General features: G+C 45.3%; 1 protein-coding gene across 3 annotated transcripts in view; it reads left to right on the top strand.

Annotated features, from left to right (window-relative positions):
* The window catches only part of HERC3 (HECT and RLD domain containing E3 ubiquitin protein ligase 3), an 87485-nt gene that overhangs the window by 16528 nt on the left and 47686 nt on the right, over positions 1 to 23271 (top strand). For 2 of the 3 annotated variants that reach the window (XM_063458643.1, XM_063458641.1), the window contains exons 2-3: positions 10014 to 10280; positions 14252 to 14411. In XM_063458643.1, the coding sequence (XP_063314713.1) occupies positions 10052 to 10280; positions 14252 to 14411 (389 nt within the window). In that variant the 5' untranslated portion in view covers positions 10014 to 10051. Of the gene's footprint in view, positions 1 to 6762; positions 6833 to 10013; positions 10281 to 14251; positions 14412 to 23271 lie in introns of those variants that run through there. The other variant, XM_063458642.1, reaches the window with a different exon arrangement.

The following is a 23271-nucleotide window of genomic DNA, read 5'->3' as shown; positions in this document are numbered from 1 at the left end:
GTGCTGCCACAGAAGGAGGAAGAACTGAATATTAGCTGGCAGAGCGGCAATGACGCCGGGACAGAACTATCAACCTGGTGGCACGCCAGGACATGGCTCCTAACCAGGGACAATACCAGTCCAACTGGGATGTGTGATAAGCGTAGTTATGGTGCTTGGAGTGTCCCTTTAAAATGACACTCCAGACACCCCTACACATGTTAATTGCTATGTGTAGTTAAAGTTATGTTGAGTGGCTTATTAATCATCATCTTTAGAATGTATAAAATTAAAAATAATAACAACTTTTATTTTCTTCTTTTTCTTTTCAAAGTGACAAAAATAGTATAGATACAAATCTAGTCACATGTGAAGTGTAATAAACAATATCCCATAAGGCTCGTAGAGAAAGCAACCTTAAAAAACTGACTAACTTGCTCATTTTTGCTAATAAATAAACGTGTAGTGCACCCAACAAGATAAAGAAAAAGCAAAGTGTAGACGTAGAGGGTCTAGATATAAGAGAATAGTGTGTAGTACTGTGACAGGTCACAGCCATTTAACACAGCCGTGGTCAGTCAATTTCCCACAGTTGAAAAATTGCCAAAAACTCACTAGTTTGAGGGCTTAAAACTAAAAAGAACCAGGATGAACCAGCAACCTGCCTCCTGACATGCCTATCCCTGTTTTAGGTTATAGCAGGAAAGTTTAATAAAAGAGCGCAATGAAGGCGGTGTAATGGGGTATATTCATAATGTGCTCCATGCCTAAAGAAGATGGAATATTGAACAAATATTGAACAAAGCCAGTTCTTCAAAGTTATGTGGAACACTATAGCATTAGGAGTACAAATGTGATGTATAACATGGCACCCGAGATGAAGTTGTCTATGTGCCTATAGCAGGGCTTGACAAATTTACTTGGAATCTAGGAGGCAGTTAAAAAAGTTAGGAGCCAGGTATTTTAACGCCAAAAATACCACTCTTAAAGGGACACTATAATTACCAGAACCACTACAGCTTAATGTAATTGTTCTGAAGTCTATAGCCTGCCCCTACATGTTTTTCAGACAAAAGGCAGTGTTTACATTGCAGTCTAGTAACACTCAGACTATCTCTAGCGGTTCATCCTGGATCGGTGCCCCACAGTGTGCAGCACCTCCATTCAGCATCTCCATGCAGACGCTTAATGCTCCCCATACGGGTGCACTGATTCAAGCGTGTTTGCTGCACATGTGCAATAGTCTCCAAATGCTTTCCTATGAGAAAGCATTGTATTGGCCAAAATCGTCAAGTGATGATGATTTCAGCCATGGCGAAACTGGCACAGCCATAGTCCGTAAAAGCACCATTCCCATGCGATCGGAGCAGTCGGTCACCTAAACAGACACACACTCCCAGACAGACAACACAGGCAGAGAGACACACACTCACAGACAAACACACAGTCACAGACAGATACTCACTGACAGACAGCAGAAACACACTCTCACTGACAGACAGCAGACATACACTCACAAATTATGTTTTATTTAAATTTGTCCCCCAGCCTCCCTACCTTTCCCCTTGAGTCCAGTGGGGCTGCTCTGATAACCTTCCTGCTCCCTCACGCGCTGTTTAATGAGTCAGGGCCGGAGTGACATCATAGACTGGCTCCGGGCATCACAGGAGGGCACGTGAGGGAGCAGAGCAGGAAGATTACAGCTTCTTTGCCGCCGCCGTAATCAGTCAGCCGCCTGCCTGCCTCAGCTCTTGTTTAATGAGCCGTCCGCCTCTACTTACTATTAGCCCCTGCCTGTCCGTCCGCCCACCTCTGCTCACTATTATCCCATGCCTGTCCGGCCGCCCGCCTCTGCTCACTACTAGCCAATGCCTGTCCGGCCGCCTGTCTCCGCTTACTCTTAGCTACCTGCCCGTCTGACCTCCCGCTTCAACTCACAATTAGCCCCTGCCTGTACGCCCGCCTCGCCTCTGCTCTCTTACTATTAGCCACCTGCCATGTCTGCCCGCCTCCACTCTCTTTGAGCCGCCTGAGGCTTTTCCCATCTTGGGTTTCCAGTCACCTCGGGGGCTGAAGGGGCTCACTCATCCCAGGCACCAGGACACATTTCCTGTCGCCTAGGATTTGTCGAGCCCTGTCCCTTTAAAACAAACTATAGCTTTGGCAATACGCTAACGCAATAGTGTTTCTTTAAAGGGACACTATTGGCCACTTGATGAATTTAAACCCTCCAATGTAAAAATGTTTTATATTGAAGTGTTCAATGTTTTACATTTAAGTGTTAAAATATGAGGGACTTGGCACCCAGACCACATTATTGATATGACTTGGTCTATGTGCCTATAGGGTCCCTATAAAGCCTGTCTCCAGGTTTAGCAGAGCTCCCTGTATGGTCCTGTTGGTAAGTGGCTAGCCAGCCTGGCTGTAACGCCCCTTAAGTGGGCAGACAAACCCATCCATTATAGGCATTGCTGGTGATGTGAGTGCTGTTTGCATACCTCCCAATGTTGGAAGGTATGTTATGTGCAAATCTAAATCAAAGCATATTCTATTCTGTTATTGGACTGTCTGGCTATCTTCAAATTTAGAGTAACTGTCTAAGATATTTCATAATGTTTATGTAATGTTTTAATTCAAAAGTCTGTTCTCTTTCATGTTTCAATGCGGGCAATGATCAGTCGTCCCCTTAGTATTGCTGTTTTATCTCTGCTCTGGTTAATTAATGTGCTATTTGCTATATAAAAAAAATATTTCTGAAATGTTAATCTTGTTGTTGCAGTTCTTGCTTAGTTATGGTACTTTATGCCACCAATTGTAATAAGTTGGTTAATGCTGTTCGGCATCTAATGGCAAACCTTTAAACTATAACAATTCTGTTATGTGTTTTTATATACTGACATCACTTATTACCAAAATGTACCTCTTTTGGGGGTGAGTATTCCATTTTCAATGCCTCTTTTCCACCCGATTACTTTTTGTATGTTTTGTTTTCTCGTCGTTGGTTTCTAGAAGGTCATATCTATTTGTCTACATGAGTGTGACGCAGAGCTCCACAGTAATATAACTGCCAATAAGGTTTTACAACTACAATAAATAAATATTAATAGAACACTAACATTGTTAGTGTGTCCCCTGCCTTTTTGATTATGGGCTCAACATTTAAAATAAAAATGAAAAACCGCATTTTTACTCGAAGGAACCTCATGGACATTATCCGGCACAAATGAGAAAGTCTGTGCTTGGAAGGATAGGGAAGGCATACTGTAGCTGTAGATCTCGAGTTATTGCAAGCCAAGATATCAAATACCCCCAAGAAAACATACAAAAAGAATTACACAAGTGATCAGCCTGCAGTTCTTAAATTCATTTACTTTTCAGGTGAAGAGCAAAATAGTGACGTGAACGGTGATGCCAAAAGGGATTGCCCATTTTTTTTATATAAATTAAAATAAAACAGAGCATCAAATGGAAAAAAAACAAGTTAAAACAAGTGAGAGGGGATTTTCAGTGTTATATTCGTGAATTTTATTACCAGATCATTATGGCTCTCTTTCATAGTGTTGAGAAAAACTCCCGTAGTTCTGTTTATGACTACTTGGTTCTCAGTAAAATCAATTAATCTCATTGTGATAAACAACATACTGGGTGAAGTGCCACAACTTACTTCATGCCAACGTACAGTACTCCATGGGTGGGCTGCACTGCAGTCAGCAATGCCAGGCTTTTTCTTGAAGCATCACAGAAATAACTGTCTGGAGTTGACCCAGGCAAGTGCTGGCTGGCATAGTTGACCTCAATGACTGATAAGCAGCATGTGTCCTCTATTTAACACAGTACATTTCAGGATCACCACAATCACTGCATGCACTGTGCTATTACTGGAAGTCACAGCACTGAGGCTTTCCAGTAACAGTCCAAGGCAACTGCCAGGCATATGATAGTTTTGCAGTCAGTAGTGCATGCTGGGGTCAGCATCAGTGGGCTATCCCATGGGTATAGTAACCGGGGTAATCACATGTGTGACTGGGTTTATTTTAAAACCGCCCCCCCCCCTACCCATTTTCAATGACTTCTATGCCACTGCAATTTTTTTTTACAGTGTAGAATAGATGTATGGTTAATTAGGGTTAGTGAAGGATAAGTGCTGGTTATGAATAGCAAGGATTAGCGTTAGTTAGGGCTAGACAGCATAAGCAAGGATTAGCATTTAGAGGCGTAACTGGAAAGCACAGCACAACTCTCCCCCCTGTCAGGGCCGATGTACCTGGGCACCGGCTCTAAAGGTTTGCCTGCGGACCACTAATAGGGATATATAAAAACCATCAAAGTTTGACACTTGTTAGTATGATGGCACAGATTGTGTCACTTCTTCAAATAGCATCACTGGGGAAAAGCAAATAGGTATATTACAATTAGGATATGTCTAAAGTGCGATCCTATAAGATCCCCACAAACTTCGCAGTACTCTGGAAATGTGGCAGAATACAAAAGTAGCATACAAGGCCTGTGATTTAGCTTTAAAATTCAATATATAAGTGGAATAAAATGTTATATAAATGGAATAACATTTATCACAAAATTTGCTGGAAATTGGTAATAAAAGAGCCAAGTAAAAGACTCAAATAGCCTCATATGAAATGCCTAGGCCCTCTGTTTAACTGTTGTACCAGGGAATGTTAAGGACATTGACTCTAACGAGCAGCATTCGGACTTTCTGGCCCCTCTAAGGATCTTAGGACATTTAATACTTAGGGACCTCTTGAAGGTACTCTTATACATACAAGCTTGCTGCATAAGGACATTCCTTTATTTTACTTTATTCTTCTTTCATACATGGTCTTATGTTTTGTATTTATTTGGTGTAATAGTAGTTGTATTTTATATCTGTGTATAAATTTTGTATTTTATAAATTTTTCTGGTAGTGTGTTTCTAAACGCGGTTCAGGTTGCTTTCAACTATATTTAAGTTATTCTCTGATTGGCCTAATCGTGTTGCTATATCCAACATTACACGCAAACCCACCTCTTCATTCACACACACAGAATCCCTACAAAAACACAACTAGATTCAAACACACATACATCTAAACACAAATCCAACCACACAAAGATGGGCCATTGACAGATTTCCAGATGCCAAAGCATCATGGTAGTTATACAATATTTGACGATGTGATTTTATCCACCTGTACTCTATAGAGGGGCCCCAAAAATGTGGTTTACAGTTTTTTTTTTTTTTTTTTAATCTGTTATTTTGGTTTTAAAAACGGATTTGTCCTGAATGGATGACTGTCCACAAGGGAAAAATCCACACACGGTTGCATTTTGTTCTGTCCTGAAACTGAGCACCTCTCTGTCTTGGCTACCTGTCAGTCAGCATAGATACCATATAGAGAGAGCAGGAGAGACAGTCAATGTTTCTGGTTCCTATTCTTGTTGCAGTGTGCTGAAGAGTTAAAATAAGTTATCTGTCATTTTCAATGTTTTATTATATGATGTAATTTCCAGAGAAGTGACTGTCCCTCTTGAATTATTTTTTTTTTCTTAATGATTATTTAATACTTGGTTGCATACTGTAGTGAAAAACAGCACTTGATCTGATTTTGAGACATTACTTTGTAATGTATAAAGCCTGAGCCATTGTTTGTACACACGTCTAGACATATCGCCTGTATCCGAGAGGTGACTGCTAATTATGTGGCTTTGGTCATAATAATATATTCTTGTGCTAGACAGGTGACTAAACAGATACACCAAAAAAGACTTGGAGTAAAATTCTCAACATGCTGGAAACATTCATTATATTACCATTTTACTATTGATTTATATATCACAGAGCAGTATGACAGACATGTAACTGTTAGATACAGAGGCATACATACCTATGTTAAATGGCACCCAGAGCACTATGGCATTAGGAATATACATTTACATATGCTATAGTGTTCCTTTAACACTGCAGGTTAACCAGAGCACTGTGTTATACGTGATCTAGGATGTTGCAACAGTGCTGATTTAAAAGTAACACTATGGTGTCAGGGATACAAAGATATAGTGTTAAACTAACAGTTTAGGTCCCCAACCCATCTTAGATCACAATAACAAGGTGATTTTACTCACTTTTTCTCCCACGTTGTATTGGTCTCGCTGCGGCCCTTCCTGGCTTCTCTTCCATGGCTGAGATCCCAAAATTATTTGGAGCTGCGCCAATCACCTTCTCCTCATAGAGATGCATCGAATCAATGCATCTCTTTGGGGAGCGTTCAGTGTCTCCATGAAGAGCCTGGAGACGCTGAAAGTAGGTGCTGCACACAGTGAAACACTGAGATAGAGGAAGCACCTCTAGTGGCTGTCTGAGTGACTGCCACTAGAGGTGTTACTAGGCAGCAATGTAAAAACAGCTTTTTCTCTGAAAAGGCAGTGTTTACATTAAAAAGCCTGCAGATACAGGCTATAGACACCATAACCACTACATTAAGCTGACTATCATGTCTCTTTCATGTACAGCCCAGTACAGCTCCCAGGAGTGTTATGGTCACTGTTATAACAGCTGCATCTTGAGGGCAGAACATGCTGATTGAAACGCATTCCGTACATGTGACCAATGCTTCTCTATAAGAATCATGTGAAATCATTACATGTGCAGATTGGGCTGTGTTAAGTAGACGGTCTTGTCAATGAAAAAAAGACAGGAACACCTCAATGATAAAATAATGATATTTCATTTAAACATGTGGACCCCCTGTTTACTGTACCTAGAAGGGGATCCGTTACACCTCACTAAGCAGACCTTGGGTTGCTGTATCTTTCCTGCAGAAGGAACCAGTATTTTGGATCTCGCCGGCCTTTATAGGTGAGATCAGTCTTATTGACACCTCGCAACCGGCCCTATGTATGTGGGAAAGTCCCTATTTTCCACCCAAATCTCTCTGTCCCATATTTTATCATAATGTCCTTCTTTAGTGGGAGCTTAGTATTCTTGGCGTGTCTGAATTATTCCTCCACATAAATACATTTGTTTAGTCTGTGTAAATAAAATGCATTGTTCATGTTCTACATTTAGTTACATAATTAGTATTAGTAAGTCAACATACATTTCTCAGCCCTGCCAGTGACCACACCCACACAACCATAAAATTAAAGTGTCCTTCTTTGTCCATTTGAAATGTTGGAAAGTGGTATATGTAGGCTTACCGTAATTTTTAGAGTTGAAACTGGGACCAGTTGGGTGAATTACGTTCTTAGCTCAGCACCAGGTGGGGGTGTAAAAGTTCAAAAAGGTTGCCCTATAATCCCTCAGTGACAACAACTACTAGCAGGCATCCAAACCCTTACTACCCCACAGAATTGCTCCAGCCCTTAACAGTCCTGCCCGTGCCCAGGCAGCCATGACATGATTCAAGCTGCTTTGAGATGGCTTCATCCCTGAAGTTGTAAGACAATGACGGATTTGATAGGCCCTTTTATGGATGTTTGAATTCTATCTCTCCATGGCGCCTCTATGGGTGAAGGCAAGAAATCCTTCTTAAAACAGGACAGATTAGACACTTCACTGTTAATGAAGCAGTTTCGGTGCCCTGCCCCAGTCATTTTAACTCTGCAAGAGGAAACATTGCTGTTTTGGAGGGTTAACATGCTTCTAGTGGCTATCTTCCTTACAACCACAAGAGGTGCTTCTGCCCCAACAGCGGAGTGAAACTGGGCTATTCAATCAGATGGTCTCAATAAATGCTAGAAGTCGCTAGAAGTGTGGTGTTTTGCCTCAAATGTGAACTAGGCACCCAATGTTTCTTTATTAGGAAACATTGGATTGGCTGAGATCATCAGTCTTGATGATTTCAGCCAAGGGCACAGAGCTTTGACAAAGAGACCATATAAGGATACAAGTAAATCTTACCTTGGGGCATACACCTACAAAGGTAGGGGAACACTATAGTGTCAGCCATGTTCCTTTAAGGCAAATAGAATGTCTGTAATAGATGACCACAGCTGTTGATAGTGTACACTTTATATCGATTTAGAGGTTCCAGTTCCCCTTCGATTATGTGCGTGCATATCTCAGAAGCGAATAATTTTTATTTGTTTTCTCAAGTATGTGCAAGTGCAGTGTCCAGAGTTGGTAATTAAGTGATTAGTTACAGGTTCGATGAGAACATGTCATTATGCATGGTTTAATTAATTTTCACACTGGCTCTGGTGACTCTTGTGAAAAGTTTTGCTCTTTTTCGAAGTAAGATGTCTGCCATGTACATGGTGGCTTTGAATGATTGCATATCCAATGGTGCCAATACTCAATTCAGCCACTATCTGTGGATGGTTCCACGGCACCACCTAAACATCTGATATCTGTGGCTGACAGAAGTGGGATTAAACAAGGTAATCTGGTAGTCACATGCGTTTGTTATTTCATAATAGATAAGCAGCTCTGGACCCAAAAGACTTAACCCTTCTGCTTCCTTTTTCCTCAACAGCAGGCAGTCATTGTGACAATAAAAATCAAAGAAAATAGTTACTTTCGCACTATCTCAAATCCCTACGCACATTTATAATAACTGGAGGTCATTAGTATCACTCCAAGGGCCATTTAGGTGTAAGCTCACCTGCCACATGAAGGCAAAGCTCTTAGTTGAGTCCTACATTAACAGTTAAGGGTTAATAAGTATGTAGGGGTTTATAAAAATACCCCTCTCTGTCTCAATAGAGATTTTTTTGCCTGAAGCCCAAGCAAGGTGAATTGTTAGTGTAGGACCCATCTAAGAGGCTTGCCTTGACGTGGCAGGTGGGCTTACACTTTAATGACCATTGGAGTGACACAAAAAAAACTCCAGTTATTTAAATGTGCACAGGGATATGCAATAGTGCGCCAGTAAATAATTTATTTGTTTTTTTGTTGTATGTATTGGAGCTGATGTGTACTATGTTTATTGATGCCCCCAGGAGTAGTGGGAGTTTGAGCGCAGGACTTATTGTTGTGTATTAGTCTTTGTGACAGTGCCTGATTGAATCTATTTTCTTTGTCCTGGGAGAGTACACAGGCTTCGAGACTCCACAAAAATGCGATGGTTAAACAAAATAATGCAGCACCACAAATTAAAACTCTGCAGAAAGTGTAGAAATCAGTGGTTAGTCTACATCCTACAAAGGTAGGATGCAGGGAGTACTAGGCTGCAACAAACAGCCTGCATGCCTCACAGATTTTTATGAGAGAGAGAGAGATGAGTACATTTCTTTTTATTTCCGCTTATACCTTAGTATGAGTTAAGAATCTGTTGGTTTTCTATCTTTATTGTGGTAAAAAACAAAACCCCCACTTACTACATGAATAAAATGCGAAATTCAAATTACTATCAAAATATTTTCATTTTATGATTTTTTTATATTTCCTTAGCCTTTGATGCTTTGTCATTTAGCATAGTGGTAAAGACAAAAACAAATGGACTGCGTGAGTCATTTAGGTACAACGTAGCCATCTGTGATGCTTGCTGTGGGAAGTCACTTTCAGACTTGGCTCATTATTCCATTTTGAGCTCTGCAGTGCCCACCTAGAATGTGGTGTAAAAATGTGCACATGAGCTCAAACTGACTTTTTTTGTTTGTTTCAAAAATGCACACATGTCTTTGTTTAGGTTTCCTTAACAACAGCCTTCTACTTTACACATACTGTTTTAGCTGGAAGTGCAGGGTAGGATCATCGTGAACCAATGCCAGCCACGGAGACCAGTTTGTGAAATCTAACATTGTATGCATGCAAAAATAAATGAATAAACAAACTTACTTTTGTGGTCAACAATTCTAGTGCTGATCTAGGCAGAATTCTAAATTGAGATTCAAATAGAAAACAAGTGATCTGTATCAACATCTCTTGAAACTATAAGAGTCGTCACTGAGTGCCAATAACAGATATGGGCTACACAATATTTAACGGTATATATGCACATTGACTGGAAACCCCCATGTTCTTATAATTATTCTAATAGTAATATCCTTATAGTCTCACTAACCTGCTTTCTTTGTTCTTTATTCATGTGTTCCAGGTTCTTAGAGGCTTTATGACTTTCTGAATGTGTGAGCCATGTTATTATGTTGGGGTCAGTCTGTGTTTGGCCAACTTGGGATAGGCCCCAACCCACCACCCATTGTATCAGAGCCCTGCAGATCCAGATTTCCTCTGGCAGGTTCCATTAAGAAAGTGGCCTGCGGGGGACACCATTCTGTATTCGTATTGGAGGATGGCCGGGTGTACAGCTGTGGATGGAATGCTGCAGGACAGTTGGGACAGACTGAGGATGGAGTACAGCCAGGTATGTTTGATCCATGTGTTATGCCTAATAATTATGAGCTTGTTCCAATGAACAATGAGCATTATTATAGCATGTGCATACCAAGGTGTGTCTGCTTTGTACACAACTACCTTCAAAAGTCACGTTTGTGCAGTTGGCATTTCTACATAGGGCTGGATGTGTGCGTGTGTATATAAATATATATATTTTTTGTTTATCAAGGCAAACACAGGTGCTATTCTGCGGCAAATTGCTAAGTAAGATGCAATCACCATGGAAACTCATAAAACATCTCAACATTTAGAACTTTACCCCCCAAAAAAGTCATCTTTCTTTGCCTTGATAGATCTCCCCCAAGGTTTAACAAGTGAATAGACGACATGCAGATACAGTGAATAAACAGGACAAGTGTAGTTTTACATTAGTGTATATTACTAACAATTTTAGTTTCCAGTAGAATCCTTTATTTTTTAGGGATCAATTACAGTTGTTAGGTGCCTGATTCTGCCCAAACTACCAGCAATCCCAGTGCTTTTACACGAGCGTTGAGACCAACAATTGTAAGTTATTTATGTTAATTGTTTTTACTATATATACTATTCTTGTACACTGTGGTGTTAGCTTGATAAAGACCTGTTAGAGGTCAAAATGTTGCTGCTTGTGTGCTACACTATAGTCCGTTTTTTTAGAGCTGACAGTCCTGTTATTGTAGGTCCTGTTCTGATTTTACTATGGGAGATAAATAGAGCACTGACGACATCACTACATCCATTCCTGCTGAAAGGCACACCTTTACCATTAACTACATAGAAGGGGCTGAGGCAATTAAGCATGGTGGAATACCATTAGATGGAGAATGAAGAAGTGAAATTAATCCTTGACAAAACGCTTTAAAATCATTTGACAAAAAAATAGAGGGACTACGCCTGTAGCCTAATTGGTCAATAACCACCACAATTAGAAAATATGATGCTTAGAATATTCTTTATAGTGGTTCAATGAGGACTTCTTACAAATTGCATGCTTTTCACTGGGTCACCTGTGTGTGGAGTGAAGGGGAGCTTAACTCAAAGAGACTGGCCATAGCTCAAAATATTCATAAAAATAGGCAATTGGGAAAGACTGTGTATTTTTATATTATGTGTGTGTGTGTACTGAAGCCTTTCTGTGTATTTTGTGTATACTGAAGTAATGTCAGCAGTGGCACTATTAAAGGAACACATTAGGCATCTCGATGAATTGGTCTGGGAGCCATGTCCCTGCCTGCTTAAACCCTGCAATGTAAAATATTGCCACTCTGCACCTAATCTACTAACAGAGTACTACAGCGTTAGGAATACACATTTGTTTTTATAATGTTCCTTTAATTAGTAATGTATGTTCTGGGATGCACTACCCAAGCATGCATTGGTCCTTAGAATGATATTAGATAACTTTTGAAATTCTGTACAGGCAGAGACAGGGCCATATTTCCCCATAGGCATGCTGTGCACTTGCCCAGGGGCCCCACAGGCCCAGCTTGCCCGGCCGTCAGGGGAGTTCCTTTGATCTCCCCTGCCGGCCCATGGAGAGCGGGCCCTGTTTTAGGGCCATGGGCCCTCTCGGGCTGATGAGGAGATCCTTTGATCTGGGAAGCAGATCGCTACTCCCGCGAGCAGGCTGTGTGGAGCGTTGCTGCACGTAAACCATGGCAACGCTCCACACAGCATTCTGCACGCGGGAGGACAGGAGAGCCTGCAGCCAGACGAGCTGCAGGCATCATAGAAATAACCACCCCCGGACCACCAGGGCTGGCTATGTCCCCCCCTCCTTCATCAAAGGTACGAAGAAAGGAGGGGGGGATGAAGACTTTATTAATGTATAGGATTATTTAAAAAATAATAATTTGATACAATGCACTCCTCAAACTCTGCAACATACATAAATAGCATCCCTCCCCCCCAAACACAGCACCCCTCCCCCCACACACACAAAGCACGCCTCACACAGAGCACCCCCCCACACACAAATCACTCCTCACACACAGCACTCCTCACACACACACACACAGCACCCCCCACACACGCACAGCACTCCGCACATGCACACAGCACCCCCTCCCACCCACAGGGCCTTCTTTCCCCATGGGCACGCTGGGCAGTTGCCCAGGGGCCACACAGGCATGGGGGCACTACAGCCCTGCCTAGTGTGCCCAGCAGACAGGGGAGATCCTTTGATCTCCCCTGTGGCCCATGGAGAGCGGGCCCTGTTTGATAGCTGTGGACACTCTAGGGCCGGTGAGGAGATCAGTGATCTCCCTTACCGGCCCAAGGGCCCTTCGATCGTGGCAGGAGGACACGGAGGCAGGGTGAGGGATATGGGCAGCAGATCGCTCCTCCCTCGAGCTGGCTGTGGAGCAACGATCCACACCATGGCAACGATCCACACAGCTGCAGGCTACATAGAACTTACCACCACCAGACCACCAGGGCTGCCTATGTCCCCGCTCCTTCACCAAAGGTAAGAAGAAGGTAGGGGGGGAAGAAGACTTTATTAATGTATAGGATTATTATTAAAAAAATATATAATTTGCTGCCTGCATCCCTCAAACTCTGCAACATACACACACACAGCACCGCACCCCCCCACCACACACAGCACTCCTCACACACAGCAGCCCCCCCACACAGCACTCCTTACACACACACAACACCACCTCCACACACACAGCATTCCTTACACACAGCGCCCCCACCACGCACACAGCACTTCTCACACACAGCACCCTCAACACACACAGCACTCCTCTCACATACACAGCAACCACTCCCCCACACAGCACTCCTCACACACACACACACACACACAGCACCTCTCACACACAGCACCCCCACGTACAAAACACCCCTCCCCCACACACATACAGCACCTCACACACTCAGCACCCATACACACACACACACACACTTTGTACCCGCACACACAAACACATACACTGCACCCCTCATGTATTCAGCAGACTGTGTGTGTATTCAGCAGTCTGTGCGTGTGTGTGTGTGTGTTTGTGTGTATGTATTCAGCAGACTGTGTGTGTGTATTCGTCAGACTGTGTGTGTGTATTCAGCAGACTGTTTGTATGTATTCAGAAGTCTGTGTGTATGTATTCAGCAGTCGGTGTGTACTCAACAACCTATTTGTGTGTTTGTGTTAATTCAGCAGTCTGTCTGTAGGTGTATTCAGCAGTCTGTGTGTATTCAGCAGTCTGTGTGCGTGTATTCAGCGGACTGTGTGCATGTATTCAGCAGTCTGTCTGTGCGTGTTCTCAGCAGTCTCTCTGTGTGTGTATTTAGCAGTTTGTGTGTGCATTCAGCAGTCTGTGTGTGTGTGTATTCAGCAGTCTGTGAACTGTATTCAGCAGTCTGTGTGTATGTATTGTATGTATGTATGTATGTATTGCATTTCTTGGAGATACTAATCAATATAAGCTTAATTATATCTATAATTTAAATTTATATTCCTGTGAATTGTGTGTAGGCAGGGCCCCAGTGCACTGTTTTGCCTCGGGGGTCCATAATGTTGTTAAGATGGCACTGGGCAGAGGACACTTTCCTACAGGGCCTCTACTGGTATTGAAGACTTAGTGAATTATTTTGATAGTTTATGTCAAGAATTACTTGCAGTCAGTTCCATGTGAATACCTCCCAAAATGTTGCTAGAACCACAGCTGAATTGCAGAATTTTCTGCTTTGGTTATTCTGGGCTAAAATGTGAAATTTCCTTGTCCGTTCTCCAGAATTCCTGGTTTAGTGAATGAACCCCTTGGGAGTCCTGAACTCAGTGAATGTGTTCTGTTAGCCCTTCTAGATTCACCAACCCATTAAACATCTGTTTCTGTAGAGATAAGGAGGAGTTAGTGAGTAATAATCACAGTATCATAGATGCCAATGTTTTTATAATGTTAGTATTATTACCTGATTTGTCACTGCCTTTGTGTGTGTGTTTTGGTTTTTCAGGTCATGTGACCAGCTTGGGAGATAAAAAAATAATTCACGTAGCATGTGGGCAATCGCACAACTTGGCTCTCAGCTGTGAAGGTCAGGTCTTTTCTTGGGGAGCTGGGAATGAAGGACAGCTGGGTCACTCCTCCACAGAAGCTTCCATTCCAGTACCAAGGTATGTACACACCAGACCAGATTCACCACACCAGATTCACAAACAAAGCTGGTATGATATCATCAGGGATACAGGGTGAGGTGGAAGGTATTGCTCACCAGTGTGATTGACTGATCTTTCTGTGATGAGTAGTCCAACACTCAAACAATTAGGAAAGACTTATAGAGACACTCCAGACCCCTAAAGCACTTTTAAACAATAGCAATAGGCACTTTTATAAATTAACCTGGTTACACCCCACTGGCTGTCAATCATACAGCAGGTCCTGTTACTTCCTGGTTTGGTTAACTCAGTTGAGCTAAACTCAAGAGGCAGCAATTGCTCAGAGCACTTGCCTTGCAAAGCCTTCTCATTGAGCTGCATTGGGAAGTTTGTGATTGGACAGCCGCAGGAAATCTGGGCAGGATTAGCAGGGGAGCGATTGCAAAGGCAGAACTGCAACTTTTGCAAGCGGTTTTTAGATATACCTCAATGAAAATAAATTGTAATTAAATGCATGCATTTGGGGAATATCTACTAAACAGTGAGTTTTATTTATTTTGGATTTCGGTGGTGGAGTGCCCCTTTAATGTGTTGTTATAAAGGTATACCTTTAGGAGGTTTGCCAGAGAAAAGGGGTGCAGTGTTTGAATTATATTCTTTATACGCTTATCTGTTATCTCAGAACTGGCTTCTTTACAAAATAACTAAGTACCTTACAACATGGCTTGCCTGGCTGGACAACGTGTCCAAGCTTGAGAACCCAAGATGCATCTCTCCTCTATTGTGAGATGGGCGTTTCCCCTTGGTGCAGTCTTCTTCCTCTCACTCTAAGTACAAAACACAAAAATGCACAACCTAAAAATACAAAGGGAGACCAATAGTGCAGAAGAAAAAAAATAAAAACAAATAAAAAAGGAAGCTAAAATGCACTCACAAACATAGGCATACAAGGGCAGAGTATAATTCCTCTCATTCTACCCTCTACTCCATACTACACTCCTGTTTTTCCTTCTCTGCCTCCCTTTCCCTTTGTCCTCTCCCTGCACAGCTTGCCTCCCTTCACTCCCATCCTAGATTCCATTTACCCCATCCCTAAATACTGGACACTCAATGCCGAATAAGAGATGTATTTTCTCTTTATTGACAATTAGTTTCTGTCTATGATTTTACTCAAACTCGGTGTTTTGTATGTTTCTGCTTCCTTACTTACATTTGTAATCCTTTGTCATGGTATCTTGTCATTGCAAAAACATCAATAATTATTAATTGGCAATAAAGAAAAAAAACCTTGTGCAACACCATTTTTACATGCGGAGCATAATTTTTCAGAAATATATATATATATATTTTTTAAATTCTTTATTTTTAGTCGTGACACGTAGCAATGTGCAGTTGATATTACAATGGCATGGCTTGCACAGAAGCCCGTATGTGCATAATAAAACAGTTTTTATGGGTAGACAGCATTGCGGCTTACGCAGAAGCCAACATTTACACAGTGGTACAGGCTTATTTGTTCAAAGTTGCAAGTAAAGACATGTTCCGCAACTATTTTTGTATAAATATCTATGTCGGTCGTGACGACAAATGGTACCCAATTTGTGTAACACTATGAGGGCTTATGCAGAAGCCAGCATTTACTTATGCATTACAATACTTCGTGTTTACGTTGTTGCAGTTTACGCAAAAGCCTTCGTTAACATTGTATTACTGTGGTGGTTTGTGCGATCACTGCAACATAATGTATTGTCACTTTTAGGTTTTACAACTTCATAACTTCATGAAGGGTTTAACACTAAGCAAAAAAGGAAAGGAAAAGGGGGTATGAAAGAAAGGAAAACCGGGTGGATGACTGTGCTAGTCTCCCCATGGGTGGTGTTGTTTAAGGTGAGGGGCCGTGTGCGTTGGGAAAGAGGTTTATTATGTGATCCAGTCATTGGCCCATGATTACCAAGCATAGCCCGAGTATGTGCATACGCACCAAGTGCAGGCTATCGTAGTTTACCCCTTTCCCTTTGGGTTTGCCTTAGCTATTCAGTGCAACTGGCAGTGCCGTGGTATAGGGGAGAGAGTGGTGGTACGGGGGGGAGTGGTAGAGAGGGGAGATGGGTAGGACCCGCTGCCGGGAGAAGGCAGAGGTCTATAAAAGAGGGGGTGTGGAGTACGGGCTCAGGGGGTCAATGTTTTCTTCCCATGGCTCCCATACTTTGATAAAGTGTGTGTATGTGTCTCGCACCTGTGCAGTGAGTTTATCCATGAGGAAGGCTTCCTTAATGTTGCCTATAACTCTGTCCATGAGTGGAGTGTCTACCTGGAGCCACGTTTGCGCCAAGGCGCGTCTGGCCGCCAAGTTAATATTGTTCACCAGTTTCTGCTCTCTGTTCGGGAGGTTGTCAATCGGTTTGGCTAATAGACATGTCCAGGGGTCTGGCCGGATCGGTTGTTTGAGTACGTCTGTCAAGAGTTTAGCTACCTGGTCCCAATAATGGGAGACTTTCGGGCATGTCCACCACATGTGGAGGTAGGTACCCTTGTCCCCACAGCCTCTCCAGCACACATCTGATGGTGTTTTACCCATTCTGTGTAACTTTACTGGGGTGGTGTACCACCTCATCAGCGTTTTATAACATTGTTCTTGGTGAATGACACATACTGAGGACTTGGCCGCTGCCTCCCATATGTCTTGCCAATCCCCACTATCTAGGGTTTGTTGGAGTTCAGCCTCCCAGTGCAATATGTAAGAGGGTGTTTGGGAGTCTTTCGTGGGGGCGCTTAATTGCTCATATAGGCGAGTGATGAGGCCAGCACACGGTCCGTCAGACAGACATAACGCTTCATAAAATGTGGGCTTTGCTCTGGCCGCTGCTGCTATGTCGGGTTTCTTAGCAAAATCTCTAAGTTGGAGATATCGAAAGTAATCTTTGTTGGTTAGAGGGGCCCTAGTTTTTAGGTTATCAAAGGTGTGGAATATACCATCCTGAAACAGGTGGCAGTAGCATTGGGCTCCGGTGTTCTCGAGGCCTCGGAAGTCCCTAGGGGTCATGCCTGGAGGAAAGGCTTTGTTTTGGAGATAGGGTGTCAGCGGTGAGACAGGGTGCGTGAGGGCATATTTGTGTGCAATAGCGTTCCAGATCCGAATCGAGTTTAGGATGGCTGGGCAGGAGGTACGGAGCTCTGGGCGGTCGGGTCTCGGAACCCACATCCAATACTGGGGGAGGTTGGTGCACATAAGGTGCGTTTCTAGGTCAACCCATCTGTGCGTGTCAGGTGGTGAGTGCCATTCTATGATTTGTGCTAGGTGGGCTGCCAAGTAGTAGAGGTGGAGGTTCGGGAGCCCCAATCCCCCCCTGCTCTTTGGAGTATATAGTGTGTGTCTTGTTACTCAGTGCCTCTTTCCGGCCCAGGTGAAATTATCTATTGCGGTTTGTAGGGGTTTAAGATCATTTTTAGTTACAGCTACGGGTAACACCTGGAAGATGAAGAGGAGGCGTGGGAGAAGGTTAATTTTGATGGCATGCAACCGTCCCATCCATGAAATGGGCTTGTCATGCCATCTGTCTAGGCAGGGCCGGTGCAAGGATTTTTTGCTACACAGGTGAAGATGAATTTTGCCGCCCCCCCCCCCCCCCCCCCACGAATAAGATGTATCTTTAGCGGTGTCTCATATCCAGCCTTTTGAAATCCCCATGTAGTGTATTGTACCCCCCTTTAGTGTGTCTTACACCCCCTTGTATGTCTCTTACAACCCCCATGTGTATCTCCTTTCCCCCCCAGCCCCTTTGTGTGTCTTTCTTTCCCACAGCCCTTTTCTGTGGGTCTCTCCCCTCAGCCTGTTTTTTGTGTGTCCCTCTTTCCCTCAGGCTCCTTTGTGTAACTTTTCCCTCCCAAGCCATATAGACATAGATATATAGCTACACACACATACAGGCACATAGTCACAGAAATATGCAGGCGCACAATCAAACAAACACAGCCATACAGGCAAACAGTCATACAATCAACACATACAGGTACACAGACATACAGTCATACAGACACACACACAGAGACATGCAGACACTGGCATATAGATAATGAGACATGAAGATGCAGGCATACAGAGACATACAGAACAAGGCATACAGATACATACAGGCATGCAGATACATACTTACACAGGCATGCAGGGACATATATACACAGACAGTCACACAAAGATATACAGAACAAGGCATACAGAGACATATGGATACGGTCATACAGAGACATACAGACACAGGCATACAGTGACATTCAGAAACACACGGACACAGTCATAGAGACATACAGACACAGACATAGTCATACAGAGACATGCAGACAGGTATACAGAGCAGGGGCAGATCCAGAACCTAATCTTGGGGGGGGGGGGTAGTGAGTTTCAGTGGGGTAATAGGGGCTCTAATTGAGGAGTTAGGGGCTGTAGTAGGGGGACAGGGGCTGTAGTTGAGAGTTAGGGGCTGTAATTGGGGGTTTAGGAAATGTAGTGGGGAATTGGGGCTGTAGTAGGGGGTTAGGGACTGAAGTAGGTTGATGGCTGCAAGTGGGAACAGGGGCTGTAGTGTGGGGGATATGGGCAGCAATTGGGGGAGAGGGGCTGTAGTGGGGGTAAGGACTGTAGTAAGGGAATAGGGGCTGTACTGGAGTTATGGGGTGTAAAAGGGAGTGGAAGGGATGTGAAGTAAGGGAGTTAGAGGCTGTAGAAGGGAGTATAGGGGCTGTGGTGGGAGCAAAGGAGCAAAGGGGCAATGTGGTTGGAAACGGGCAGTATGGTGGGAAACAGGGGCAGTAGAGGGGGACACGGGCAGTATGGTGTGGGCACAGGCTGTAACGAGGGACACTGAGGCAATAAAGTGGTGTCACAGGGACAGTATGGTAGGGGGTAAATGGGAAGTAGAGGGGGGACAGGGGCTGTTGAGGCGGGTAGAGGAAGTAGAGGGGGAGACAGGGGCAGTAGAGGCGTGTGAAAGGGGGGCAGAGGCAGGGGCTGTAGAGGGAAATAGAGGAGGCACACGGGATAAAGAGGGGGGCACAAAAGCAATAGAGGGGGGCATGGGCAGTATAGTGGGGACAGGGGCTGTAGAGGGGGGCATGGGCTGTATAGGGGGCACATGGGCAGTATGGTGGGGCAGAGGCTTTAGAGGGAAAGAGGGGCTGTAGAGGGAAATAGAGGAGCTGTAGAGGGGCAGTATGGTGGGGCAGGAGTTATGGAGGGAAATAGAGGTGCTATAGAGTGGCACAGGGGGCAGTAGAGGACAGGGTCAGTATGGTGGGGGCAGGGGCTATAGAGGGGCACATGGGGCAGGGGCTATAGAGGGACGTAGAGGGGACATGGGCAGTATGGTGGGGCAGGGTCTATAGAGGGAAATAGAAGTGCTGGAGAGGGGCACATGGGGCAGTAGAGTGGGGACAGAGGCTATAGAGGGGCTGTTAAGGGGCAGGGGTAGTATGGTGGGGCAGGGGCTATAGAGGGGCTGTTAAGGGGCAGGGGTAGCATGGTGGGGCAGGGGCTATAGAGGGGTCAGGGTCAGTATAGTGGGGCAGGGGCATAGAGGGGCTGTAGAGGGGGTGGGGCAGTATGGTGGGGCAGGGGCTATAGAGGGACATAGAGGGTGGGGGCTATAGAGGGGCTGTAAAGGGGGCAGTATGGTGGGGCAGGGGCTAAAGAGGGGCTGTAAAGGGGGCAGGGGAAGTATGGTGGGGAAGTTTGGAGGGGCAGGGGCTGTAGAGGGGACAGGGGCAGTATGGTGGGGGCAGGGGTAGTATGGTGGGGGCAGGGGCTATAGAGGGGGCAGGGGTAGTATGGTGGGGCAGGGGCTATAGATGGGGCAGGGGCAGTATAGTGGGGCAGGGGCATAGAGGGGCTGTAGAGGGGGCGGGGGCAGGGGCAGTATGGTGGGGCAGGGGCTATAGAAGGACATAGAGGGGTGGGGGCTATAGAGGGGCTGTAAAGGGGGCAGTATGGTGGGGCAGGGGCTAAAGAGGGGCTGTAAAGGGGGCAGGGGTAGTATGGTGGGGACGTTTGGAGGGGCAGGGGCTGTAGAGGGGGCAGGGGCAGTATGGTGGGGGCAGGGGCTATAGAGGTGGCAGGGGTAGAATGGTGGGGGCAGGGGCTATAGAGGTGGCAGGGGGAGTATGGTGGGGGCAGGGGCAGTATGGTGGGGGCAGGGGGACTATAGTGGGGGCAGGGGCTGTAAAGGGGGCACTATTGTGGGGGTGGGGCAGGGGCTATAGAGGGAAATAGAAGTGCTGTAGAGGGGCAAATGGGGCAGGGGCACTATGGTGGGGCAGGGGCTATAGAGGGGCTGTAAAGGGGGCAGGGGTAGTATGGTGGGGCAGTTTGGAGGGGGCAGGGCCATAGAGGTGGCAGGGGTAGTATGGTGGGGGCAGGGGCTATAGAGGTGGCAGGGGAGTATGGTGGGGGCAGGGGCCGTATAGTGGGGGCAGGGGGAGTATAGTGGGGGGCAGGGGGAGTATGGTGGGGGGCAGGGGGAGTATGGTGGGGGCAGGGGGAGTATGGTGGGGGCAGGGGCTGTATGGTGGGGGCAGGGGCTGTATGGTGGGGGCAGGGATAGTATAGTGGGGGCAGGAGGAGTATGGTGGGGGCAGGGGGAGTATGGTGGGGGCAGGGGGAGTACGGTGGGGGCAGGGGGAGTACGTTGGGGGCAGGGGGAGTACGGTGGGGGCAGGGGGAGTACGGTGGGGGCAGGGGGAGTACGGTGGGGGCAGGGGGAGTATGGTGGGGGCAGGGGGAGTATGGTGGGGGCAGGGGGAGTATGGTGGGGGCAGGGGGAGTATGGTGGGGGTAGGGGCCGTATAGTGGGTGCAGGGATAGTATAGTGGGGGCAGGGGGAGTATAGTGGGGGCAGGGGGGAGTATAGTGGGGGCAGGGGGGAGTATAGTGGGGGCAGGGGCTGTAGAAAGGGGCTGAAAAAAAAAAGTTTTGATTTAAAAAAAAAATAAAAATAAAAATGCTTCTTCCCCACCCCCTTCCCCTCCCAGAAGCTTACCTTGGGCCAGGGAGGGAGAACCTTTCAACTGGTGGTCGGCTGGGAGGCTGGAGCTGCAGTCAGGACCGCTGGGGAGTCTGGGAGCAGTAGAAGTCCCGCCCCCTTCTGACATCATCAGAGGAGGACGGCTGACTTCACTGCCAGGCTCCTGCTGTGTGCTGGCTGCAGGGAGAGAGGTGAGATTACAAATCCGAGTCTCCAGCCAGAGGCAGGAGATTCGGATTTTTGCGCCCCCCTCTTCTGGCGCCGTAAGGCGGCCGCCTGTGCCGCCTTATGGACGCGCCGGCCCTGTGTCTAGGTCCCTTCGTAGGGCAGTGATCAGTCTTTGGTGGTTTTCTGTGTATAGGTCCGCGTAGGCTTGTGTTATCTTAACACCTAAGTATTTAATGGGCTGTGTACTAATCTTTAAGGCTGTCGTTCGCTGCAGCCATTGGATGTCTGAGTCCGAGAACCCTATTGGCATGCCGACCGAATTATCTATGTTGATTTTGTATCCAGATACCTGGTGATACATGTCGAGGATCTTAAGAACATGGGGAATAGTGTTTCTAGGGTCTGTAACAGTAATTAGTATATCATCGGCATATGTCGAGATTTTAAATTCTTCGGTCGCAACGTATCTGTACGTATGAGTTGTAATAGGGGTTCCAACGCCAAAATAAAAAGGAGGGGGGAAAGGGGGCAGCCTTGTCAGGTACCGTTCTTCAGGTCAAAAGGAGTCGGTTGCGACCCTGGGATTAGGATTTGCGCTTTTGGGGTGGTGTATAGAGCTTTGGTCGCCTTTATGAACGAGGCGGGAAGGTGCATTGCCTCCAGGAGAGCAAACATGTAGGGCCATTGTATCCTATCGAAGGCCTTCTCCGCGTCCAGGGATAGGACCAGAGAAGGTGTTCTCTTCTTGTTTGCCCACCACACTATGTCCACCGCTCGTCTCGTGTTGCCGTAGAGTTGTCTGTTAGGGACGAAACCCACTTGGTCTGCATGGACCAGCTGAGGGAGGATGAGGTTAAGTCTAGTTGCCAGGATCTTTGCATACAGGATCTTTGCATACACTTTAAGATCAAAGTTGATGAGGGAGATGGGGCGATAATTTGCCACCTTGGTGGTATCTCTATCGGGTTTGGGAATCAGGACCACGTCTGCTGTGGATAGGTCGACGTTGGGTGAGTCATCGTCTGTCCAAGTCTTGTACATCGCGGCTAGGCAGGGGATCAATTGTTCCCTGAAGGTTTTGTAATAGGAACCGTCAAACCCATCTGGGCCTGGGGCTTTCCCTCCCTTAAGGGCTGTGATTGCTCTATCTATTTCATCGTTATCTATTGGTGCTCCTAAGGGCGCGGTTTTGTGTGTCGGGGGTAGTGTCAGTTTGGCTTTCCGCAAGAATTCCACGATTTGGTCCATGTGTGTTTTATTCTCTGTCGTGAGTGCCGGGGAGTGGTTGTACATATATATATATATATATATATATATATATTTTAAGTGCACAGTTGGCATAAGTAAAAAAGGTAGCTCATATCTAATACTGTGGATTTGGCATTGCCTTTATTTGACATGTTAGTGTTTTGTTTTTCCCCACTTTCCATGTTCCAGTGGACCTATCAGACATCCTTTTAGTTCATATTAGCTAATGTTGACCATCTGGAAGAGACTCAGACTATGGAAAGTCCATTTTAATGGAGCAGTGATAATGCATACCCTACCTGCTTGAACCTAAAGTTGTGTATTACAACCTTGGCAATCCATGTTGTAATAGCATTTGTTTTCTCATGTGTTGTAGCCTCATTACATATTATTCCAGCCTTTAATTACAAAGCAGTAGCATGTAATTTGATGCAGAATTATCAAGGAGT

The sequence above is a fragment of the Pelobates fuscus genome, chromosome 6, assembly GCF_036172605.1.
Source record: "Pelobates fuscus isolate aPelFus1 chromosome 6, aPelFus1.pri, whole genome shotgun sequence".
In the NCBI taxonomy this organism is placed as follows: Eukaryota; Metazoa; Chordata; class Amphibia; order Anura; family Pelobatidae; genus Pelobates; species Pelobates fuscus.
Note: the sequence above shows the minus strand (reverse complement) of the source record. Positions and strands in the feature narration are given on the sequence as shown.